A 19,681-nucleotide genomic window follows, 5' to 3' on the forward strand; every position below is an offset into this window, starting at 1 on the left:
ACTACTGTCCTGATGTTACAAGAGGGGAGCAGCTTGTAAACCAAGGGCAAAAGACATAAAAAGTCAAGATTTTTACAGTACAGTAATATAGCAATTCTGAATTAAGGAGTAAACTAAAAATGTAAAAATCTAAGTGGATCAGAATTCACAGCTCCTCTGGACATGCGACCGCCCCGTGCAGCCCCCAGGGCCACCGGCTGCTGCCGCGCTCTGAGCCGGAGAGCCACGTCCCCTGGCTGCACGCCGGCCTCGTACCCGGCATCGGGCTCCAGGCACAACGAGCAGCCGTAGGCAGATGTCACACCTTTAGAGATGCCACCTAAATTCAGAAGGCAGAGGAAACCAAGGTCTTTCCCATCCAGATCAGGCAAAATTCTCTTAGCACTTTCTGTTGGAAAAGCGGTGCCAGCCCAAGCAGCATCCCATCTGCCTAAGTGTCAGCCAATGTGCTCGGCTGCCCCACTTGAGTTCCCGGCAGCTCCCCGGTTTACCCACCGCCGAGCTGCAACCACCGGTAAATCACAGAGCCGCTCTTCTCTCATACAGTGCAAGCCCGTGGAGCTGGAACGGCACAACGATAAGGAGGGGCGGCTTTACAAAAGACCAGTGGGATAATCTAAGCATGTAAAGAGCCCTACTGCTTGTGCTAAAAAAAAATTACAAAGTTAATGCAAATAGAGACTAAAGTCCCCATGGCATCTACAGGCAGGTACGTTCCCAGCAGTAGCACTCTCCACCTCCTCACCATTTTCTTGCCTCAACTGCAGCCTGCCCTGGCTTTCAGCCTTAATGGGCAAGGTTCGACAAGATCTTACATTGCAAAGGGCATGTGCTTTCCTCCCCATCCTCCTTCACAATTACCCAAGGAGAAAGCAAGCACTGTCCAGGGACCCGGTGCCATACCTAGTCCCTAGCATCACTGTAGTCTTGCTTTGCACTGTTCACAAGTGACACCTTTCCAGGGGATGCACCAGACAGATTTACTTTTCCCTTTGCCGCCATCCACGGTCTGACACCCTCACAGTCCTCCTCCCTTTGATAGACACCGGTCCGTCCTGCCCATAACTGCTGTTATTTGCAAACCTTCCAACAAGCACGCCCCATGTTATAAACCAGCAGCAGACGTGCCCCGAGCCGTACAGCCTGGCTCTGGACGGCCGACACACTTTTCAGATAAAAAGCCGTATCAGAAGGGAAACCTTCTGAAGGACTTCCAGCACGGGTTCCCTTCTTCACCAGCTCTTGCCCCAATACAAGCAAACCCCAGCGCTGTTTAGGATGCTGAAAGGACCAGAGGGCTGGATCCATGGCACAGTTGGCAAGCCCAGCCCCTCCATCCAATTCACACACACAGGTTCCTCCACGCACTGGCCAGGGCAGGATACTGCCCGTATGGTTAAAGGCCGGACTTGATGGGAGCCCCAGGTGCAAACTCTGCTGGGATTTACGGAGGTTTTACCCCAGCAGCTTGAGCTAAAGCATTCAGGAGAAAAGTCTTGCTATATCCCGGTGCAGCCCAGGCAGATGCAACTGGGCGAGGAGGGACAGGGGTGCTATGGGCCATTCCTACTGCACACCCCCCCCAAATCCATGCCGACCCCCTCCCCCAAATACATCCAGGGCAGAGAAAGCGCGGAGCCCCCCAGGAGCGCCCTGTCGAGGTAGTACCTTGGCTGGCACTCTCTCCCAGCACAGAACTCATGGATGGGCTCGGGACGGGTCATGGCATCACAGTACGTATCATCCACTTCGATCCCATCATAGCGAACACACATAGCATATGTGGACATCACTCCTAGTTTCAAAGAGAATACATACACACAACAGAGGACGCTTGGTGATTTTGACATCCAAACTTTCTTTTTTTTTTTTTTTTTTTTAGCTGCATTTTCCAAAACTTTTTCCCGATGGAAAGCAGCAAACCAGACTTTCTGGCCCACGGGATGGATGCTGCCAGGAAGGGAGGACCACGGTGACCACCCAGCCAACACGGGCAGCGCAGCTGTGCTTGGCCAGCTCTGAAGGCGGGCATAGCCACCCCTGCCAGGGCTTGCCACCAAGATCAATATATGACTAACACATTTTTTAATAGGAAACGCTGAGGGCAACGAATCTGCTCGGCAGCTCCCTCTGCCTCGCAGCCATCAGCTCCCACTCTGCCGGGCTCATGGGTGGAGGCGACAGAAAAAGGTCCCCAACCCGCTCCATCCACCCGCTCCTTCTCTAGGCATTACTCCCCCTTTGTGCCCGGGTGCTCCCCAGATGCACCCAGCGCTCCGGGCCAAGGAAGGGCTCCCGGGGGCTTTGCAAGGAGGCACCTGCCCCTCCTGCTCCCCTGCCGAAAGCACAGGCAGCCTGTGTTGTCAGACCGAGACCTTTTCCCCCTGCAGCCTGTCGTGCCAGAGTAAATATCGAAGTCCATTCTGGGACCTGGCTGGGGACCAGGAGGCTGCTCTGGCTATAGGTAACAAGAATTACAGCTCTCGGGAACATATGGTTTACATGAAACTAAAAAAAGATCTACAGCTCTTGACATGGTATTGCTTCTCTGTTATATGTCATTAAGAAAAGGCAATGAGAAAGGAGAAATTTAAGTAAAACCTCTCTCTGGTAGCTGCAAACCAGGGCAGAGCAGCCTGGCCTGGGCAAGGGGGAAATTTGTTCAGAGGGAATCAAAGTAGTCAAAAATGCCCCAGAAGACACAGCTGACAAGATCCCAGGGAAAGGGATGGCTTGCGAAGCTCCTGCTGCCAGCATGCTGCGGGCATCTGTCTGCTGGACAAGAACAAATGCTTAAAAAATAAAATCCTTGCATTTGCTCTTTTAAGATATGTCCCTTAGATTGCAATGTCCTCTCTCTCCCCCTTTTTTTCCTTCTTTCTAATTCCAGAAGCACCGCAGAATCTGGATTATTTCAGGGACTGTGCTGGTGGGGAGCAGTGCAGGGGAGCACAGGACCCACACGCATCCTTCGTCACAGGTGGTGGGCTTGCAGGGACCAGGACCCCCTAACCGAGGGGTAAAGGAGGAGAGAGACCCGGGGGCTTGAAGCTTTTCAGGGGGAAAAGGGGGGGAATTTATGCAAAAAGAATAAAGGCTTGGTTTTGATATCCCTGGCATCTACCTCACTGTTCCAGATTTACACCCTCGCAGCCAAGATCAGGCTCCAGGGTAGAAGGAGTGGGAGAAACAAAACCAAAAAAAAAAAAAAAAAAATCAAAAACCCAAATGCTATTTTGTTTCCTGCCAGAGCTGAACAATCTTCAAAATTTCACACTGTGGGGAAGCAGCTGAGCTTTTCAAACCCCTCTGAACGGTCAAAAAGGGGAGGAAGGAAAGAAAAAAGAGGAAAAACAAAAGCGGCAATATGCTGAGACTCAGCACAGGTTTGGGGATCCTGCCAAGCCCCAGCGCATCCCCGCTGGGCCGGGAAGCGAAGGCGATGTTCGGAGCTCTCCGAAGGGAAGGTGTTGTGCAGGACGATGGACACGCCGGGCAGCATCACCCGGCCCCCACCGCGCCTGCGAGGTCGCTGGGCTTCGCACGCTCTCGGCCCCCAGCTCCTCTCCCCGCCTTGGCACCCAGGCAGAGCGGATTGGGGGTCGTGCTAAACCAGCTCCAAAGATCACGAGATCCCCTACACATCACCAGGTCCTTCCCATCCCTAACAGACATAAAAGTGACTCACACACCAGGTGATTTCAGCGGTTGTGCAGAATTTGGCTGCTTCTTATAACTACCTGTGGTACATGTAGAGCTGCAGGGTTCATGGGAGGAAAGCTTCCACCTGTACATGTCAGCAGCACTCACACCTTGGCCCTTTCTTAACAACTTCAATCTGTTTCTAGCGATAAGCAAACAAAACAAAACAAAACAAAAACAAAACAAAAAAAAAGGCATTTACAAGGCGAGCGGTGAAAGGCCACGTCAGACACACACATCTGCCAGCAGGCTGCAGTTTGGTTGGGTTCGGGAGGGGATTTGCTTCGTTTGGCGGTTGGGTTTGGTTTTTCTGATTTTTTGGGGTTTGTTTGTTTGTTTTAATCGGTTTGTTTTGTTTCACAACATACCTGTCCTGAGCCCCAAGTAGAATCCCCAGCCCGGTTAGAGGCAGAGCTTCCACTGTCTAGAAATAGAGAGAATGGGATAAAAATACCCACAAGTAGAAACAGTTCAGAATTTAACAAAGTTTGCATTTTCTGCTCAAATACACCTGGCCCTCGGCATACAGTGACTAAAGGTGCAGTATCTCCTCCCCTGCGTCTCCAGGGCCGGGCACGCCAACTCGTGCTGCTCAACGCGGCAGAGCTTTCGGCTGCTCAAATCTCAGCAGCTCACTCCTCCCGAAAGGCAACACGTGGCACAGGAGTTTATAAGTTTGCTTCTCAAAGCACACTTTGCTTTTAAACACCAAGGCATGCCATTTGCCTACCCGCTGCTTTGGCCACTCGTGTTTTTGGGTTGGTTTATTTGGGTTTGTTTTAGGTAGGTAATTGGCATCTCTCATATCCACGCTGTGCTCAAACATATAATGCCATTGGGAGAGGAGTAACGGAGTCAGCCCGGTGTACGAAAAAGCATTTGTCAAACCAAGAATAAACAGCTTCTCCCAGTTCAGTGCATCCTACGTGCCGTGAGGTTATAACACATCAGGGATACTGCACCTTTACAACAAAAGGCTTCAATTCTGTTCTCACACCTTTGTTCAAACCCTTGAAACAGCTACACTGAAATAGCGTACAAGGTTGTATCCTGACATCCAGTTGTCTCTGGCCTGGCGAGATATGCAGCTTGTATGATTTCTAGGCAGCAGAAGCTCTGAAATTGCCTTATTTAGTTGTTTGGGAGAAAAAGTTCAGGTCCAGTCTATCAAATCAACCTTTAAAAGGACACTGTTGAGAATCCAGCCGCTTCCTTTCAGACCCACCCTCCTTCCACCGCCAGCACTGAGCCTCCAGAAGGATTAAAAACAACAATCTCATTTTCCCTGTTGATTTTGCCTCTGTCCGTTTGGCAAATGGTCGCTTCCTGCGTTTGAAATGGAACCGAAATGAATGTGACTATTTTTTGCGGAAAAATAACAACCTCTGCTCACTACAAGTAGTGCTTTATCTTGCCAAAACAGCTCTGCCTGGGCACCCGGCTCAGCCCCGGCTGCGGTCGGAGTGCTGCCTGCTGCCACCCAGCCAGGGGAGGGCTCACAAGATGACAGTTTTCACTAAGATCCATTAAAACATATCAACATTGGCTTTTTGTACTTTAATTTGCCCGGAAAACAGGGTATTACCTACACCCTCCAGTCTATTCCCTGCTCTGAGGCACCAAAGTAAATACCAAGTTATCCTTTGACCAGGACTCCTCACCCTTGAAAGGGGAAAGTAATCTTCAAAATAAGCTTTATACCACATCTGAGGACAGAAAAATCTTTCAACAGTGTCCCTTTAATGTATGTGATCTAAATAAAGAGCTTCTTCCATGTGTAACGAGGTCGCAGGGACAAGTTCTTTCCAGATAAATCAGACATTTGGTCATAGGGCAGCATTTAGCTCTCTTACCATTTCAAGCAAAGACAAAACTGTCATTTTGTTCTCCTCTAAATGCAAACAGCAGCACTCTGTCCCACAAAACTGGTAGGCTTTTCCCTTTTCTTTTATTTTTCTTCTTTATTATGAGCTTTATTATAAAGTCAAGTGTTTTCTTCCCTGCCTGCACTTTGCTTCTGCTCTTCAAGCAAGCCACAGCACCAAGAGTTAGCACCAGTCCCTCACCCCTAGCTGAGCTCTGGGCTGCCCATCTGCCCAAAACAGTCCCCGTAGCAGAAGAATAATCCTAACAAGCGTGCACAAACACCACAGATCAACGTCCAGAGTCCCCAGGCTCACATTTATGTGTCTTATTTCAGTTTTTATTTTTAAGTGAAGGGGGCAACTCATGGCTCCTGTTGCAGGATCAGCCCCGGCTGCACATCGCCGCATGGGCGTGGGATAAAAGGTGCCTGGATCTGCCCTGGCATGCCATGGGAAGGGTTTAACTGCTCCAGGAGAGGAAAAGCAGCACTGCATCCCTACCATGGCAGATCAGCCACCCGCCCATCCCAGCGGAGCTTGTTTCTGGAAAGGAAATATAACACATCACACTGGTGCAAGGTGCTCCTGTAAGTGGATAACTCCATCCACACTAAGAACTACAAGTTTAGACAGAAATAAAGTGCCCCACCTCTAACCAACACTGTGCCGCATGTACAGACTGGCTGGTTACAGCCTGCAAAGAGATGATCTTCCCTTGTTTGTTCAGCGACAGGGAATGGAAGTGAGCGAAAAGCCACCGCCCATCCCAAACTGAGCCTGGGAAGGATTTGGGAGGTCTCAAGTCCAAGCTCCTGCCCAGAACTAGTCTGACCCCAATAAGAGACTGGGTCCCACAGGGCCTTGCACAGTTTTGCCCTCTCCAAGGACAGGGATCTCCCCCCATCCAGGGCAAGAGGTTTTTCCTCGTGCCCCATCACCATTTCCTTCAGTGCAGCTTCAGGCCATCCCCTCCTCCTCCCTTCCTCCTGGAGGAAGAAGTCCAAGCCCTGATGCTCTTCACATGCCTTGTGCTCCAGCACCCTGCCCATGACACATCAAACCCAAAACCACATCCCACCATCAGTGGGGCTTTATCCTGCTGCCTCAGGTGCCAGCAGGAGCTTTAACCCTGGCCTCAGTGAGCTAAGGTTCCTCATCCATCATTCCCCCCCAGGAGATACAGATTAGTAATTAGTGTTGTGATTGCAACTGGGCTTGAAGTAATAAATAAAAAGTTGGGGGAAGTAAGAAAGGCCTGGGCACAAGCAGGCTCTTCTGAGACACCCCCTTCTGTCCCATCGCCTGGAAGTGAGGATCACCCATCTCTGCAGTGGTGGCAGAACAGCCGGACCCCCAGCCTGCAAACATGCCCCTCCTACTCCTTCACATGTGCAGATGCTCTAACTGTTGATGACATTATGGGACTTTCTGAACTGCCTTTACCCCCTCCCCCTTTATTTAAAAAAAAAAGTGACATGCCTCCAAACAACATGTTTCCTGCACCCCAGCTGCCCCACATCTGCCTCCACTGACCTTTCAACACCCCCCCCAGCCAGGGATGGATCCAGCAAGGAGCTGAGCATCTCTCAGCCCAGGCTATTGGCCCAGCTGGGCCTGGACACAGCCTTTTGGCTAGCGTAAAGCTTTTTTGGATATTAACATTTAGATCTGAAAAGCTCCTATGTTATTCTAGAGAGGGTAGGGGGAAGAAGGGAACACTGTAGAACAAAACCAAGGGAAGAATAGGGAAAAAAAAAAAGGCAATGCTGGGTATCCTTCCTGAAGGGGTTTAAATCCCTGCCCTGAGTCTTCAGCAGATGGGCAGCCAGGGACAGTGCAAGGAGCTTTTTAGCACCACAAAAAAAACGGCACTGAGCCACTGACAGTCTTTTGTGATTGTCCTGTAATAGCCAAGCTGCTCTGAAGTTTAAAGCCTGTCAAGGTCCCTGCATTCCCCAGAGGTAGGAAAGCACTAGCCCCCTTTAACAGCTACTGGGAGAGAGGTTTGGGGTACAGGGTGCCACTCGAGGCCACCCAGGGAGGGTGCCAGGGACCAGGGCAGCCCCCTTCCTCGCCCCCACGGCACGGTAAGGCAGGGGAGCTGACGGCACTGCCCGTGCCTGTCAGTGCTAATGAAATGCTTGCTTTGGCAGCTGAAGGCAAAGTTTCCCAGCCAAGCCACAAGAAGAGATGATAGACTCGAGCCCTTGGCAGTGTTTTAATATTCTTATCATTAACGAGTTTGTTGATACGTTTGGCTGCATGGACATTTTCTTTAGCATAAGCTAGTATAAGTTCTGGGTAAATACAGCTAACTACAACCAGAGAGCATCTGCTCTGTGCTTTAGGTCTTTTGAAGCTCAGCATCACAACTCATGTTTTACTGGTGGTGAAAACTGGGAGACAGAAGAGTCAAAGCTGCAGAGACAGGAGGAGACTCACAGGGGAGGTTTGGGTGCCATGGGCCCCAAACAAGCCGTGGGGGTGCACAGTGGGACCCAAATCCACAGCTGTGGGTCTGGGACCTGGATGACTCCCAAGGCCCTGATTTTAGCTCAAGCTCTCCAGGGAGTGCTCTAATGTGTGGCTACGCACAAAGGAGGGCTACCTGCCGCTCCGCAGCGATGGTCCCATCGTCAGTCCCTGTATGTCTACACTGGGAATGAGCTCCCAGGGGCTGGGAATAAAGGCTGCTCCCCAGACAGCCCCAGGGCACCTCAAAAGGTGCTAGACACAGACTTGTGGACAAGCACTAGCCCGAGACTCCCTTTCACCCAGCCCATCCTTACCTGGACAAACTCTGCTGCTAAAAACAGATTACGCCTCTTTTTACCTTCCCACTGCATTTTATAACACTACCGCTCCAAACCAGGCATTAAAAGGAATCCTGAAGTGACGGTCCTGATACCAATCAACGAGCTGTCACTGGAGAGTTTTTGACATCCTTGTCAAAGCCGTGACTAATTGCACTGCTGCTGCATCTGTCAAGGCAGCAAACCCAGGCTATTTCTGCAGGTCCTACCAAGGAGCTCCCGTCATCCCGCTCTGCCTCTCCAGCAGCGGGTGAAGCAGGCAGGGCCATGCCTGGGAGATGCTGGAGGGATGGATGTTCCTGCCAACACAAGTGAGGAGGGTCGTGGGTGGCAGTCAGGGTGGGTAAAAAGGGGCCAGGACCAACTTCTGCTGCATCAGAACTCAGAGGAAGGGGCCTGGGGAATCGGAGCAGGACGCCAAGAGAAGGCAAAAGGAAGAGGCTTCTTTATGGCCACAGCTCTGATAACAAGCTGAGAGGCAGAGAGCAATGCACAAGCTGACAGCCATCAGCATGGACTTGCCAACAGCCCCACTAAGGAGGGCAGCGAGTTTTCCTCTTGCTTAAAAGCTCTCTTGACTTTCTCCTCCCAATCCTCTGGCCCTTCCTTCCACATTAGCCCCCAACAGAAAGCTTTCACATACATCCTCCTACCCTCACTTACCTTCTGGCTTCCAAAGCTGATGGAAACCATGCAATGGGGTCTGCATTGAGTACAGGGCTACCCTCCTACCCTCACTTACCTTCTGGTTTCCAAAGCAGATGGAAACCACGCAATGGGGTCTGCATTGAGTACAGGGCTATTATGAGTTGAGAACAGCAATAAACAGGATTTACTATAATTAAAGACATGTCTCCTACCTTGCTTTGTGGGTTCTGTTCCCTTGAGGGCTGGTCATGGTGACAGTAGCATTTGAAAACGGCGTCTCAGCAGACGTGTTGATGGCTTTGCCGTTGCTCAACTTCATGTAAGTGCTATTGATGGTGTAGGTCACAACGCCATCAGTGTCCTCATAGTCAACATAGAGGCTGTCAATGTGTGACCCCACAGAGTTGATCGGGTCTCCCTGGGCAAAGATGCTGTTCATGGTCATGTTAAGCACCAGCTCCTTGGAGTCCGAGGTCTTGTCCAGCAGCTTGTCCGTGATGGCGTTCTCCAAAAGGAATTCCCTGGAGGTGAACCTGGGGTCGAAGTCTCTGTCGTCATGGTCTGTCTGGTAAGTAGACCTGGTTACGTTTGAATCTAGATTGGAGCCAACAGGGGGGAAACAACAGTGACAACCACAAAATGCATTCAGGCTGGGAGGCAAAAGCAGCCCGGAGCAGCAGGGGTACGCCAGAGCCTGAGCAGCCACCTGGGAGGCCAGAGGCAGGAGATGGGTTCTTGGGGAGGGGGAATCTCATGGGGTTGTACCCCTTTGGGACGGGTGTGCAGCTCTGTGGGTCTTATCCTGCTATCGCATGGCCAGAGGAGAACTCAGCACCTGCTAGCACTGCCCCAAGCAATAGCAGAGGTCAGAAAGGAAGATGCCCTCCCGGCCCCAGAGCCCATGCAGCCATGCAGGAAAGCACTCAAGGCAGTTTGGTGGTGGGATGCCCGAGGGACTGGAATGGGAAGGAGGTTACTGGGGGCTGTGGAGAGGTGGGAGGTGATGGGAGATGTTGTGATGGGGAGCTTTGTGCACCCATGGCTCCCTCCTGTCCTTGGCATGAGGCAAAGCACGGCAGGGCACCGGCGGGGAGACCTTACCCATGGCCACCCCCCACCCGCCAGAAACCAGAACCTGAAGGGCAAAGAGGATTTATGAGCAGAGATGTTTTAAAGAACTTTCCGAGGTTTCCAAAAAACAAACCAGCAGAATCACCAGAGGTAGAAACAGAGCATTTCTCAACAAGAGCTCTGAGAAGCAGAACAGTGAGGCCCAAGTCTCCTCCTTACCTTGGGGTTGTTTGCCCTTCAGTTTTGGCTCACAGTCAATTGTTTCTGCTCTTTCATAGACCTCATTGGTTTCCTGACCTTTGCTCAAGTTTAAATCTTCCTCCGTGTCCTGCCTTCCAAACACCTGGTTCTCCAAGTCTATCCTTTCCCTGGAGATTTTCCCAAAATAGGTTGCATTGTGCTGGATAAAACCCAATGGCACGTCTCCATCGAATTCTCTGCTTTCTTCGCTATCCGACTCGGAGAAGGTATAGTAGATGGGCTGCAGATTTTTTGAGTGTGGCTTCCTCAGGAGGGTGTATTCAAATGTGATGGATGGATTCTTGCCATTTTGATTCCAGACCTAGCAAACAAATTAAATTATTAGCGGATGCAGTGAATATATGGCACGCAAAGCTTGTGATTCATCTTGGACTTGACAGTTGGTGAACATCTACTTTGCTATTTCCAATCTGTTTTCCATCATATTGCCAACTTCTTACAACTGGAGCCCAACACAATTTTCCAAGGGTTATTTGGCAGCACCGCCCTAGGGATTAGCCCCAGCTCAGGGGCTGTGAGCCACATGTCACCCTTCCTCCTCCGCCGCTGAGCAACCAGAGACTTGGGAGAACCACTTCAGAAGTTACTGACCGTCACTTGCGAACCCATTTCTTGTGGCTTTATGAAGAACATGCGCACACACACCCCTTCAGCTACTACATCCCCACTGGGGATGGGGACTCACAGCTGATGCACTACAACCTCTCACTGGTCTAATGCTTTATAAACACGCAAGCAACCACCCCTTCCCCTTCCAGAGGAGCTTGGGACTACGTGGAAGATGGCAGGAGTTGGGCTCTGGCTGGCTGCCCAGAAGAAAAGTAAATTACTTTTCTTCATATGCCTGGTTTTAGACGGTTTGCTTTCAAGAAAGAGTTAGCTTAGACAAGTGCACAAAACTTAAACCCTATCTGGTCCAACGTCTTATTTTCACTTTTCCTGCCAGGTAACTGGGATAAAAATGCCAAGGAGAAGAGAAATCCCCCCACAGTGCCTGAGGCATCTTCTCCCTGCAGAGAGAAGGGTTACCAAGCCCACGTTCATTATTCACAGCCCTGCCTGCATCTGAGAGCACCAACGCAAATAAAATCGGTTTGTACAAGGAACTGGGCACAGTCACTGCTCCTACTCACCTCCTCAAGCTGCCCAGGAAAGCTGGGAAACCATGATAGGACTCTGCTCCCATGCCCACCTCTTCCTTGATCCAACATAGATTTTTCCCTTCTCCACCACCCCCAGCCTTGCAAACTTGAAACAAAATAATCAAAGCTCACCATTATATTCAACCCTTGATTTGTTGGTCCTTGTGCAACTATATACTCTATGCCAGTCTCATAAACATCCATGGGCCTGCGGTACTTGAACACCGTGCCTGCAATGTTGAAGTTCTTTGGGCTATCAACTTTGTAGTTCCCGTTGAAGAAATAGTACCCAGCTTCATCAGCCACAGCTTCAAACAAGAGGAAAAAAAGAAAAAAAAAAAGAAAAATCAATGCCACCACGTGTAAGAGCAGAGGTACGCAATATTGCCACTTGCTCATTCAGGGGGTAAAATTATTAGTGTCAGAGCAATAAAACAAGTGTTTCTCCCACAATACAATGCATGATATGTGTTGGAAATAGGTGATAAATGTAAGTATGTGCCCAGGTTCTGGGCCATGCGTCCCTCTACATTGCAAGCTCCTGGGTCCGTGGCTTACACTAGCCCACGGCTCCTCTCACTCTTTTGGCACTAGCACAGCATGAGCATTTAATAGTCACAGCTCTGCAGACAATAAGCAGTCAGGTGGCCAGCAGCAGGAGTTGCCTCCCTGGGAGCACCGAGCCGATGCTACCTGACTCAGTAGTGGCCTAGGAGCTGCACCAAATCCAGCCTTTTTCCTCCAAGCCTTCTTGCACATCACCACGAGCCTCTGAGGCAGCAGAGCACGATGGCAGTAAACGTGCTTCTCTTGGGCAAGTGCAATTTTTTTTCCACCCTCCTCCTGAGCAGCTCTGCCATCTCCATCATGAGATGGATGCTGTGGCCACCAACACTTCAACGAGGCAACACACAGGTCACATCTCCTTGGTGCTGCTATCATGTGGCCATTGCACATTCCCCAAGCGGGAGAAGATCCAGGGGATGACAAAAGAGGTGAAGTCACTTGGCTCTCCCTGATCGGGCACCACTGTGTTTGTCACACCACACTGAGGTGGCAATAATATTGACCAACAGCTTCTGCATTAAAGCAATCAAAGTGTTGATATATAGAGCCCAGGTGCTCAGACCAAAGAGGAGAAACGCATTTGGCTTAGACAATGCGGTTGTGATTTACATTGCCTATGGATTTAGCTCGTGTCTGCAATAAAACTACATTCAGCTTCACATTGGAAAAAGCATTAGCTAGCATAGGCATGCATTGTAGGGAAGTACCAAGAGGTTATACACACCCAGAACATCTGCAGATTTTTTCCGTTCTACTATCTGGATATCCCTTGCTCCAGCAAAAAAAGTTACCAGAGAATAGCCTATGGGAAACTACAGATTAATGAAAGGAACTTTAACAAATAATCCGAACAAAACACTTGTTAGTCAATACTGCAATATATCAAGCAAACTGGCCTCGATCCAAAATTATTTTTAAGGAATTACGGATTAAAAAAACCCCTAACATTGATAACTGCTAGGCTGCGAACAGGACGTTATCGATAACAGAAAAGAATAAGGTATGAACTGTGCAACCTGGAAAGACACAGCCGAGGGGGGAAAGGATGCAATCCTTACACGCAGAAATATCACGTGTATCTCTTCTTACCCCAGTTTGGATATCTGAAGACTGCTTTGTTAGCTAGAGAGCTGTCCTGTGGTTCAGTATTGAACCCTGTGCTTGCCAGTCTTCCCAAAACCCCAGCAAGAGACTACGACTTGTTTCTCCTCCGACTCCCCTCGGCTTAGCACTAGGTAAGTGATGGGACAAGTCCTCCTAAGGCCACTGAAGTTCCCGCAGCTTGTTCCATCTTAAACTGATCCTCAGAGAGCATTAATCATTATTCCCGAGTCAGATTGCTATATTTAGGACAAATAGGTTCTGTTGCTTTACATCACACTAATTTTGGAAATCCTGGTCTTTCAAAATATCCTCGTTTCCTGTTATGACAAATCATTTCTTTCTAGTCTGACTGGGTCAGGACAAAGAAGATGTCAGCCTCTTGCATAACCCTTCTGCACCGTTCAGCATCACAGACCTCAGGCTTCTGACAAGTGCCACGCAAAGTTACCGGTTTTCTTTTAAAAAGGCTTTCTCTGCCCAAATTTACAAGTGGCATTTTCCCACATGTTCTATGTGTGTTAAACTGAAGCAGGGCAGTCGGCAAGAGCTGAACGCAGTTTACCAAAAAAATAAGTACATTTTAAAAAAAAAAAAATAGCCCTCTGATACAAATAAAGCAAAAAGTCCCCAAAAGCCTTACCAAGATGAGAATTTCCTTTCCGGTAACTGCCGGTCACATGAGTGCAGCTGCTCCCATCTCCTTGGCAAACCCCGCATTTATCCAAGGTGTGGGTGGAAAAGAGAATGCCATCGCATCCAATCGGCTAAAAAAATGCACAAATAAAGAGTATTGAGGGTCAGGCAAATGTCGCACCCATTGTAATTTTCTGAATGCTACTAACAATATTTTTGCTATAATGTTTAACAACCTCACATTTTCCAGACACGCAAACCCCTCGGAAATCAGTGTATTTGCAGGATGTTCCATCCCGAGCCTGAACCATTAACTGTCTCTGACCATCCACAGTGGTGCAATGGAGGTCACAGGGCTTGCTAGAAATGTGAACATAGTCATCTAAGGGGAAAGGATATAAAGATACATTCAAAACAGCAGAAACACAATAACTTTCATCCTACCAATGTCAATGAATCTCTGCCAAGCTAAACAAACAGCAGCAACAGCACAATTGCACAGCAGCCAGCAGTTCAGAAGCTACCATCTCTTGTGTTTCAGGCGGGACAGGAGATTGTGCTTCTGACAGCGTGACAGCCCACTGCTGCAAACCTTTGCACAGCCAGGCAGTCCCCTCTGCTGCCAGGACCAGACGCAGCCAGCGATGCTAGCGGTATCACTGACATCAGCCCAGGGGATGCACTGAAGCCGTAACAGCCACGGTTCTGTGCAAGGGCTTGCAGTACTCATATAGTACACATTACACAAACACATATGCATCTTCACATACCAACATCTCATACATGACTTAATATAGATATATTGTTATAAATACATATACAAGACTATATTCAAAGCCACAGCAGCTGAAAACATAAGAACTTTTCCATAAACATTCACCCAAGTCAGACTTAATTCACCCTTTGCTTTCTGCAGGCAACCAGCGGGCTGCACCCGCTGGCACAGTTGTCCCCCCATTTTATAATATCCACAGGAAGCAAATGACAAATTCACATTTGCATCAGAAACCCAATGCCAAGTGTTGAACTCCACCAACTAGCGAGCGGTCATATACCCACTGGCCTGCGCACCCAAGCAAGACAGCATCAATGTCAAAACATTATTCTGCAAATCCCCCAGGAGCCGCGTGAACGTCTGCTAAAAAAACAAAACAATTCACTGTAACTATTCTGGTGAATCATCTTGAAGAGCAAATATGTTTAAAGAAGTTGTCACCTTGCCATAGAAAAGGGACAAAAGCAGCCAAGTAGCTATAAGCTAACCAGCCTGCCACGGGCCAAGTTCTACCACGCTGACCCTGCCAAGGAAGCTGGCGAGACAGGGGCTTGTTTCACATAAAAGGAGGCAACAAGTAATTTCATGAAGCATAATTGTTCTTAGGTATGTACTGAGACCCCTAAGATTAGATCCCATCTGTATTTTTAGACACCCAAATGGCACTGTGAATCCGAAGAACCAGCGCTCAGGAGCCTCCTCCTCAGAAGGTTCCCAATAGCTCCAAGAATTGGCCATGATTTTTGTTTAATGCTTGATTCCGATGGGAGTTACATGCCTAAAAGTTAAAGAAAAATCTCAGTCTCCGACTCCTAAGTTATTTCTGCCACTCTGCATTGCTCACCCCGGACGACCAAACTGACTGACTGCATCTCGGTGACATTTACTAGAGCACACGAAGGATGTGGGAGTGAGAAAAATGTCACCAAAATCCAACACAGCCAGTAACGGCCCCAGCTCAAAGGACACTTGTTCGGGTGAGCCGGGCTCTCCCTGCCCGCGCAGTCCATCACCCCATGCTCTCGAATCCTCCTCCAGCTTTTCAGCTCTCTGATCCTCAGGAGCTGTGACCAACACAGGCGACAGCCATGAACGCATATTGTTATTTTATTTTTAAGCTACCTTGCAGCTGCAAAATGTGCCTTTGAACTTGGGAGAGACAGCTGATTGTGTCTCTGAAAAATCACTTTATAACAGCAGAGGAGGAGCCTTCCTGCACTCTATAGCATCATAACTATCAAAATATTTTGGCTAAGCATTATGAAACACACAAAGAATGTCTTGTTACCAGGATATAAAGGTTTCCATTGATATGTTCTGCCATTATACACATGGGAGTTAAATGATGAACACTGCTCCTCACGAAAGCTCCTTCCGTTCGCAGGGCACTCCTAGAATGGGATACATTAATATCCTGATGAAAACAAAATGTGGGAAAGGTTTCTGGCACATCTCGACTGGCTGCAAGGAGCATTTCCATCGCCTGCCCCGTCCAAAGCCACATCCTCCTCCTCCCCCCACCGCAGGGACAGTCAGGGGAAGCCCCCCTGGGAGATGGTACAAGAACCATCCGTTGGGTTTTATGGCCCCCAGCACAGGCAAGAGGCCCAAAGCCCCGACACAATGGTGATGGGCATGAGAAGGGAGCTCCAGTTGCTTGGGGGGGCAATGAGGTGACAGGTACAGGACAAATGGTCCCCTCTCCGAGCAGCCCAGAAATGCCGTTACACGAAGCAAGCACGACTTTCCACATTTTGTATCAAATGTCCCCGATGAGAAAAAGGATATCCTTACTTGTACTTTGCAGAGCTGGTATCTTTTGGATGTTCCAGTGCAAGTTTTATTAGCCAGCCCACTCACTGACTTTCTTCTGAATAAAGAAACGATGGTTAGACAAGGGTTAGAAGACTTTCTTTAAATATATTTGTCCCCTGCTTCTATAAGATTGGTCTCCATGTAGCAGAGCCACACATATCTATCATGGTGTCACTGGAATTGATAGCAAAGGTCTCTCTGGCTTCGTTACCTGCAGCATCAACTATTTTTGTTACAGCATCCTAGGGGGTATCGTGGGGACAAGGTTTGCAAGGTGCCTGCTGGCAACGACACAGCACAACATGCACAGAGCAGTCGGGATCAGCAGGTCCCCAACCAACCCTGCACCACGGTGTCCTCGCTGCTGTTCCCAGAAGCCTTGAGAACGGGCTTACGCCCCGTCTGCTGCCCACCTGCACTAATCCCCACTGGAGAATCTTCAGGGTCAGCATGGGAATAGCTTGGCTGGTCCTCCTGGCAGGGATGCCCAGGGCACAGCATCCTCACAGCAGCATGTTGAGGGACATACTTACCTTCTGCACAAGCAGCGTTTGCCAGACAACACCTTTTCACCAGTGCTTATCTACCGAGCCGTGACCTTCTGGATCAAGTCTACCTCCATCAAGCAGGAGCTCCCCACAGCCTGGCAGGCGGGTGCCGTACCTCTGCCGCAGGCAGTGCCTCTCCTGGGACTTGACGCCTCCCCCACAGGTCCTGGTACACGCTGTCCACTTGGTCCACTCGCCCCACCAGTACGCCGTGACGTCTGCCCCTTCCTCCAGGCTGTTGGAGGTCTGCGTCAGGTCCTGCTTGAAGCATCAGGCAGGTGGGGGAGAGAAGCAGCGGTCGGCATCCGCACCGCGTGGGTGGACTGAGGGCATCCCCTGCCCAGCCTGCCCTGAGCAAACAGGGCATTTCCTTCTCCATCTGAGGTCAAGTTCAAGATTTCCATCTTGCAAGAAACCCTGCATTCTTCCAATTGTGTTTTCATTACAAATTGGAATGAAACAGTACTATTTGGGATTCCTCAGGAAAGGAAGTGTTCATTGTTTTGCTCAGTTGGCAAAACCGAGCTCCCAGACCACCCTAAACCCTCCAAGTCTTTTGGTGCTCGCTGACTCTTCCTCCACAGTGAACTCGGGGAGCTGAAGAGCCAGTTGCAGCCAAAAGCTTCACTGAAAGCTTAAGCAAATCCTTGCAAAACCTCTCTGGAGCAGGAAAGCACACCAGTGGATGCGAGCAGGCTGGAGGAGGCCATGTGCTCTCTTTGCAAGTACAGGTTTGTCACTTCAGGGGGGTCCCCGACACCCGACCACCCACCCCTCAGCCACTGCAGGCAGCAGTGTGACCATGCATCGGAGGGCAAAGGAGCTGCTCCACCGGCAGCATCACCACCACAGCCTGCGCTTGGTAAGGTATTCGTGTCCCTTCACAATGGGCACAAAACCTCCTGGGGGGTCCCAGCCACTGCCCATTGCAGGGGGAGGGATGTATTTCCCCCATCCAGAATCACCTGCTGGTTAGGGGAGTTCCATTATTTCTGTGTTTGCTGGGAAAGGGATAATAATATTCCATGCAAAGTAAAGGAAAGCTCCAACCACTGCAGGAACTGAGGAAGCAGTGCTCAGCCAAGGGTAGGGCACTGCCTTCCAGAGCCCTGGAAATGATCTCTGCACGCTCTTAGTCATGGAAGGTATAACTTAGGTTAAGCCCAGACTAAAGAGCTAAGCCAATTCATACATCCTCACGCTTGCTGGAGACCTGATGTATGCACAGAGCAGTCCTGCAAGTCCCAGGGGTACCCATCCCAGACACCGCACCATTTTAAAGCCCAGAGACCTCCCAGCAAAGCGACGCACTTACCTGAGCTATCACAAAGGCAATGTTGCCCACAAGAAGAAGGGCCAGGGTGCCTTTCAGCTGGGATCGTGCACTGATGGAGATGCTGCTCCACTTCCACTTAGATATCTTCATCCTAGAAAGCAACCAAACACTGCGCTAAGCAAAACTCCCACCCAGCCCCACCGCCCATCGAGAGCAGGGGCTGCTTTGCAGCCTGGGTTACACAGCACACGTCTTCTTCAGCATTCCCGGTCAGCTTAGTGACACCAACCACCAGAGACTGCAAGGGCTTGATCCTGAAGTTATATTTAATTAGTGGAAGCATTAACACGGTACAGGTTCACATCCCATCTTCAGTTGCTATCTTCTAAACCACACCTTTGAGCTGGTTCCCAGCGGCTGCACCCGACATCACCGGTGCAAGCTGAGGCTCCAAGCCTGTCTTGGAAGAGAGGGTGGCTTACACCGAAGTAAGCGTTGCACAAAAGGCAGCAAGTAACAAGAAGTGTCCCTGGAGCTACAAAAGCAGTGCATTTAAATATCCCCATTTACAGCATCGCTCCTAGAAGGATGAAACAAAAGGCTTCATAAATTAAAAACGAAATTAACAGCCATTATTTTTCCTTTTTTTCATTTGTTCCACTAATTCCCACCGATTCCCAGGGAAGACACCTGTTCTTACAGGAAAGAAACCACCCACAATTAAAGAGCAGAAACGAAGTATCCCAAGTGTCAGCCTTTCATCTCTTTCTCCATCTGCCTCATGAAAGAGAGTAACCCAGAATGGCATTTTCTTAAATAAAACCCAGCTCAAAAGCACAATACATTTTATTGTGAACCTCACTGCAAGAGCCAGAAAGGAGCAGGTTGCAGGAAATCATGCTTCCAGGCAATCAAAGCAGCTCATGTCTGTAAGAAAAAGAAGAAGAAGAAGAAAATATTCTCCCCTAAGGTAATTTCCTTTGAAAAGTAACTAGACAGTATCTTTGGGAAGCAGGGAGGTGGGAGAGGTGCTGCTCCTGGGGAGATGGGGCAGGACTGCAGACCTGCAGCCTAAAGAGCTTCTTCCCTGCCCCTTTTCCTTCTTGCAAGGGCTTTTGTAGCAGTTTTGGAAAAGCAGAATTGCTGGCAATGCCAGCACGGCTTTGGTATCTGGCTTAGAGAAATTACCAGAGGGCTTCCAGGTCCCCAACTCCGCTTTGCGATCGCCCCAGGGTAGAGGTCCAGCATGCAAAAGACACTTTCCAAGAGGCAGATCCATTGATTAATGGAAGCCCAGAGCGCTTGGCTGGGGATCCCGGGGACAGGTGGCTGAGACTTGCCTTACACTTGGTTTTCATTAAGGCTTCCAGACACTTCTGACTCAAAGCCAGTAACAGAGCTCGCTCAGAGTTTATCCTAGAGGCGGTCAGAGCTGCATGTTTAAATAGAAGAAAAATTAAA

At 49.6% G+C, this 19,681-nt stretch overlaps 1 protein-coding gene across 1 annotated transcript in view; it reads right to left on the bottom strand.

Moving 5' to 3' along the window:
• ADAMTSL2 (ADAMTS-like 2) overlaps positions 1-18,370 on the bottom strand; it is a 25,782-nt gene extending 7,412 nt beyond the window's left edge. The window contains exons 1-13 of the mRNA XM_009699536.1: positions 18,260-18,370; positions 17,060-17,202; positions 16,376-16,451; positions 15,870-15,972; positions 14,043-14,188; positions 13,814-13,937; positions 12,794-12,871; positions 11,635-11,810; positions 10,319-10,661; positions 10,140-10,163; positions 9,241-9,622; positions 3,741-3,844; positions 1,669-1,795 (exon numbers count right to left, since the gene is read on the bottom strand). Coding sequence (XP_009697838.1) covers positions 1,669-1,795; positions 3,741-3,844; positions 9,241-9,622; positions 10,140-10,163; positions 10,319-10,661; positions 11,635-11,810; positions 12,794-12,871; positions 13,814-13,937; positions 14,043-14,188; positions 15,870-15,972; positions 16,376-16,451; positions 17,060-17,202; positions 18,260-18,370 — 1,937 coding nt within the window. The remainder of the gene's footprint in view (positions 1-1,668; positions 1,796-3,740; positions 3,845-9,240; positions 9,623-10,139; positions 10,164-10,318; positions 10,662-11,634; positions 11,811-12,793; positions 12,872-13,813; positions 13,938-14,042; positions 14,189-15,869; positions 15,973-16,375; positions 16,452-17,059; positions 17,203-18,259) is intronic.
• Between the last annotated feature and the right edge of the window lie 1,311 nt (positions 18,371-19,681).

The sequence above is a fragment of the Cariama cristata genome, unplaced genomic scaffold, assembly GCF_000690535.1.
Source record: "Cariama cristata isolate BGI_N322 unplaced genomic scaffold, ASM69053v1 scaffold12574, whole genome shotgun sequence".
Classification (NCBI taxonomy): Eukaryota; Metazoa; Chordata; class Aves; order Cariamiformes; family Cariamidae; genus Cariama; species Cariama cristata.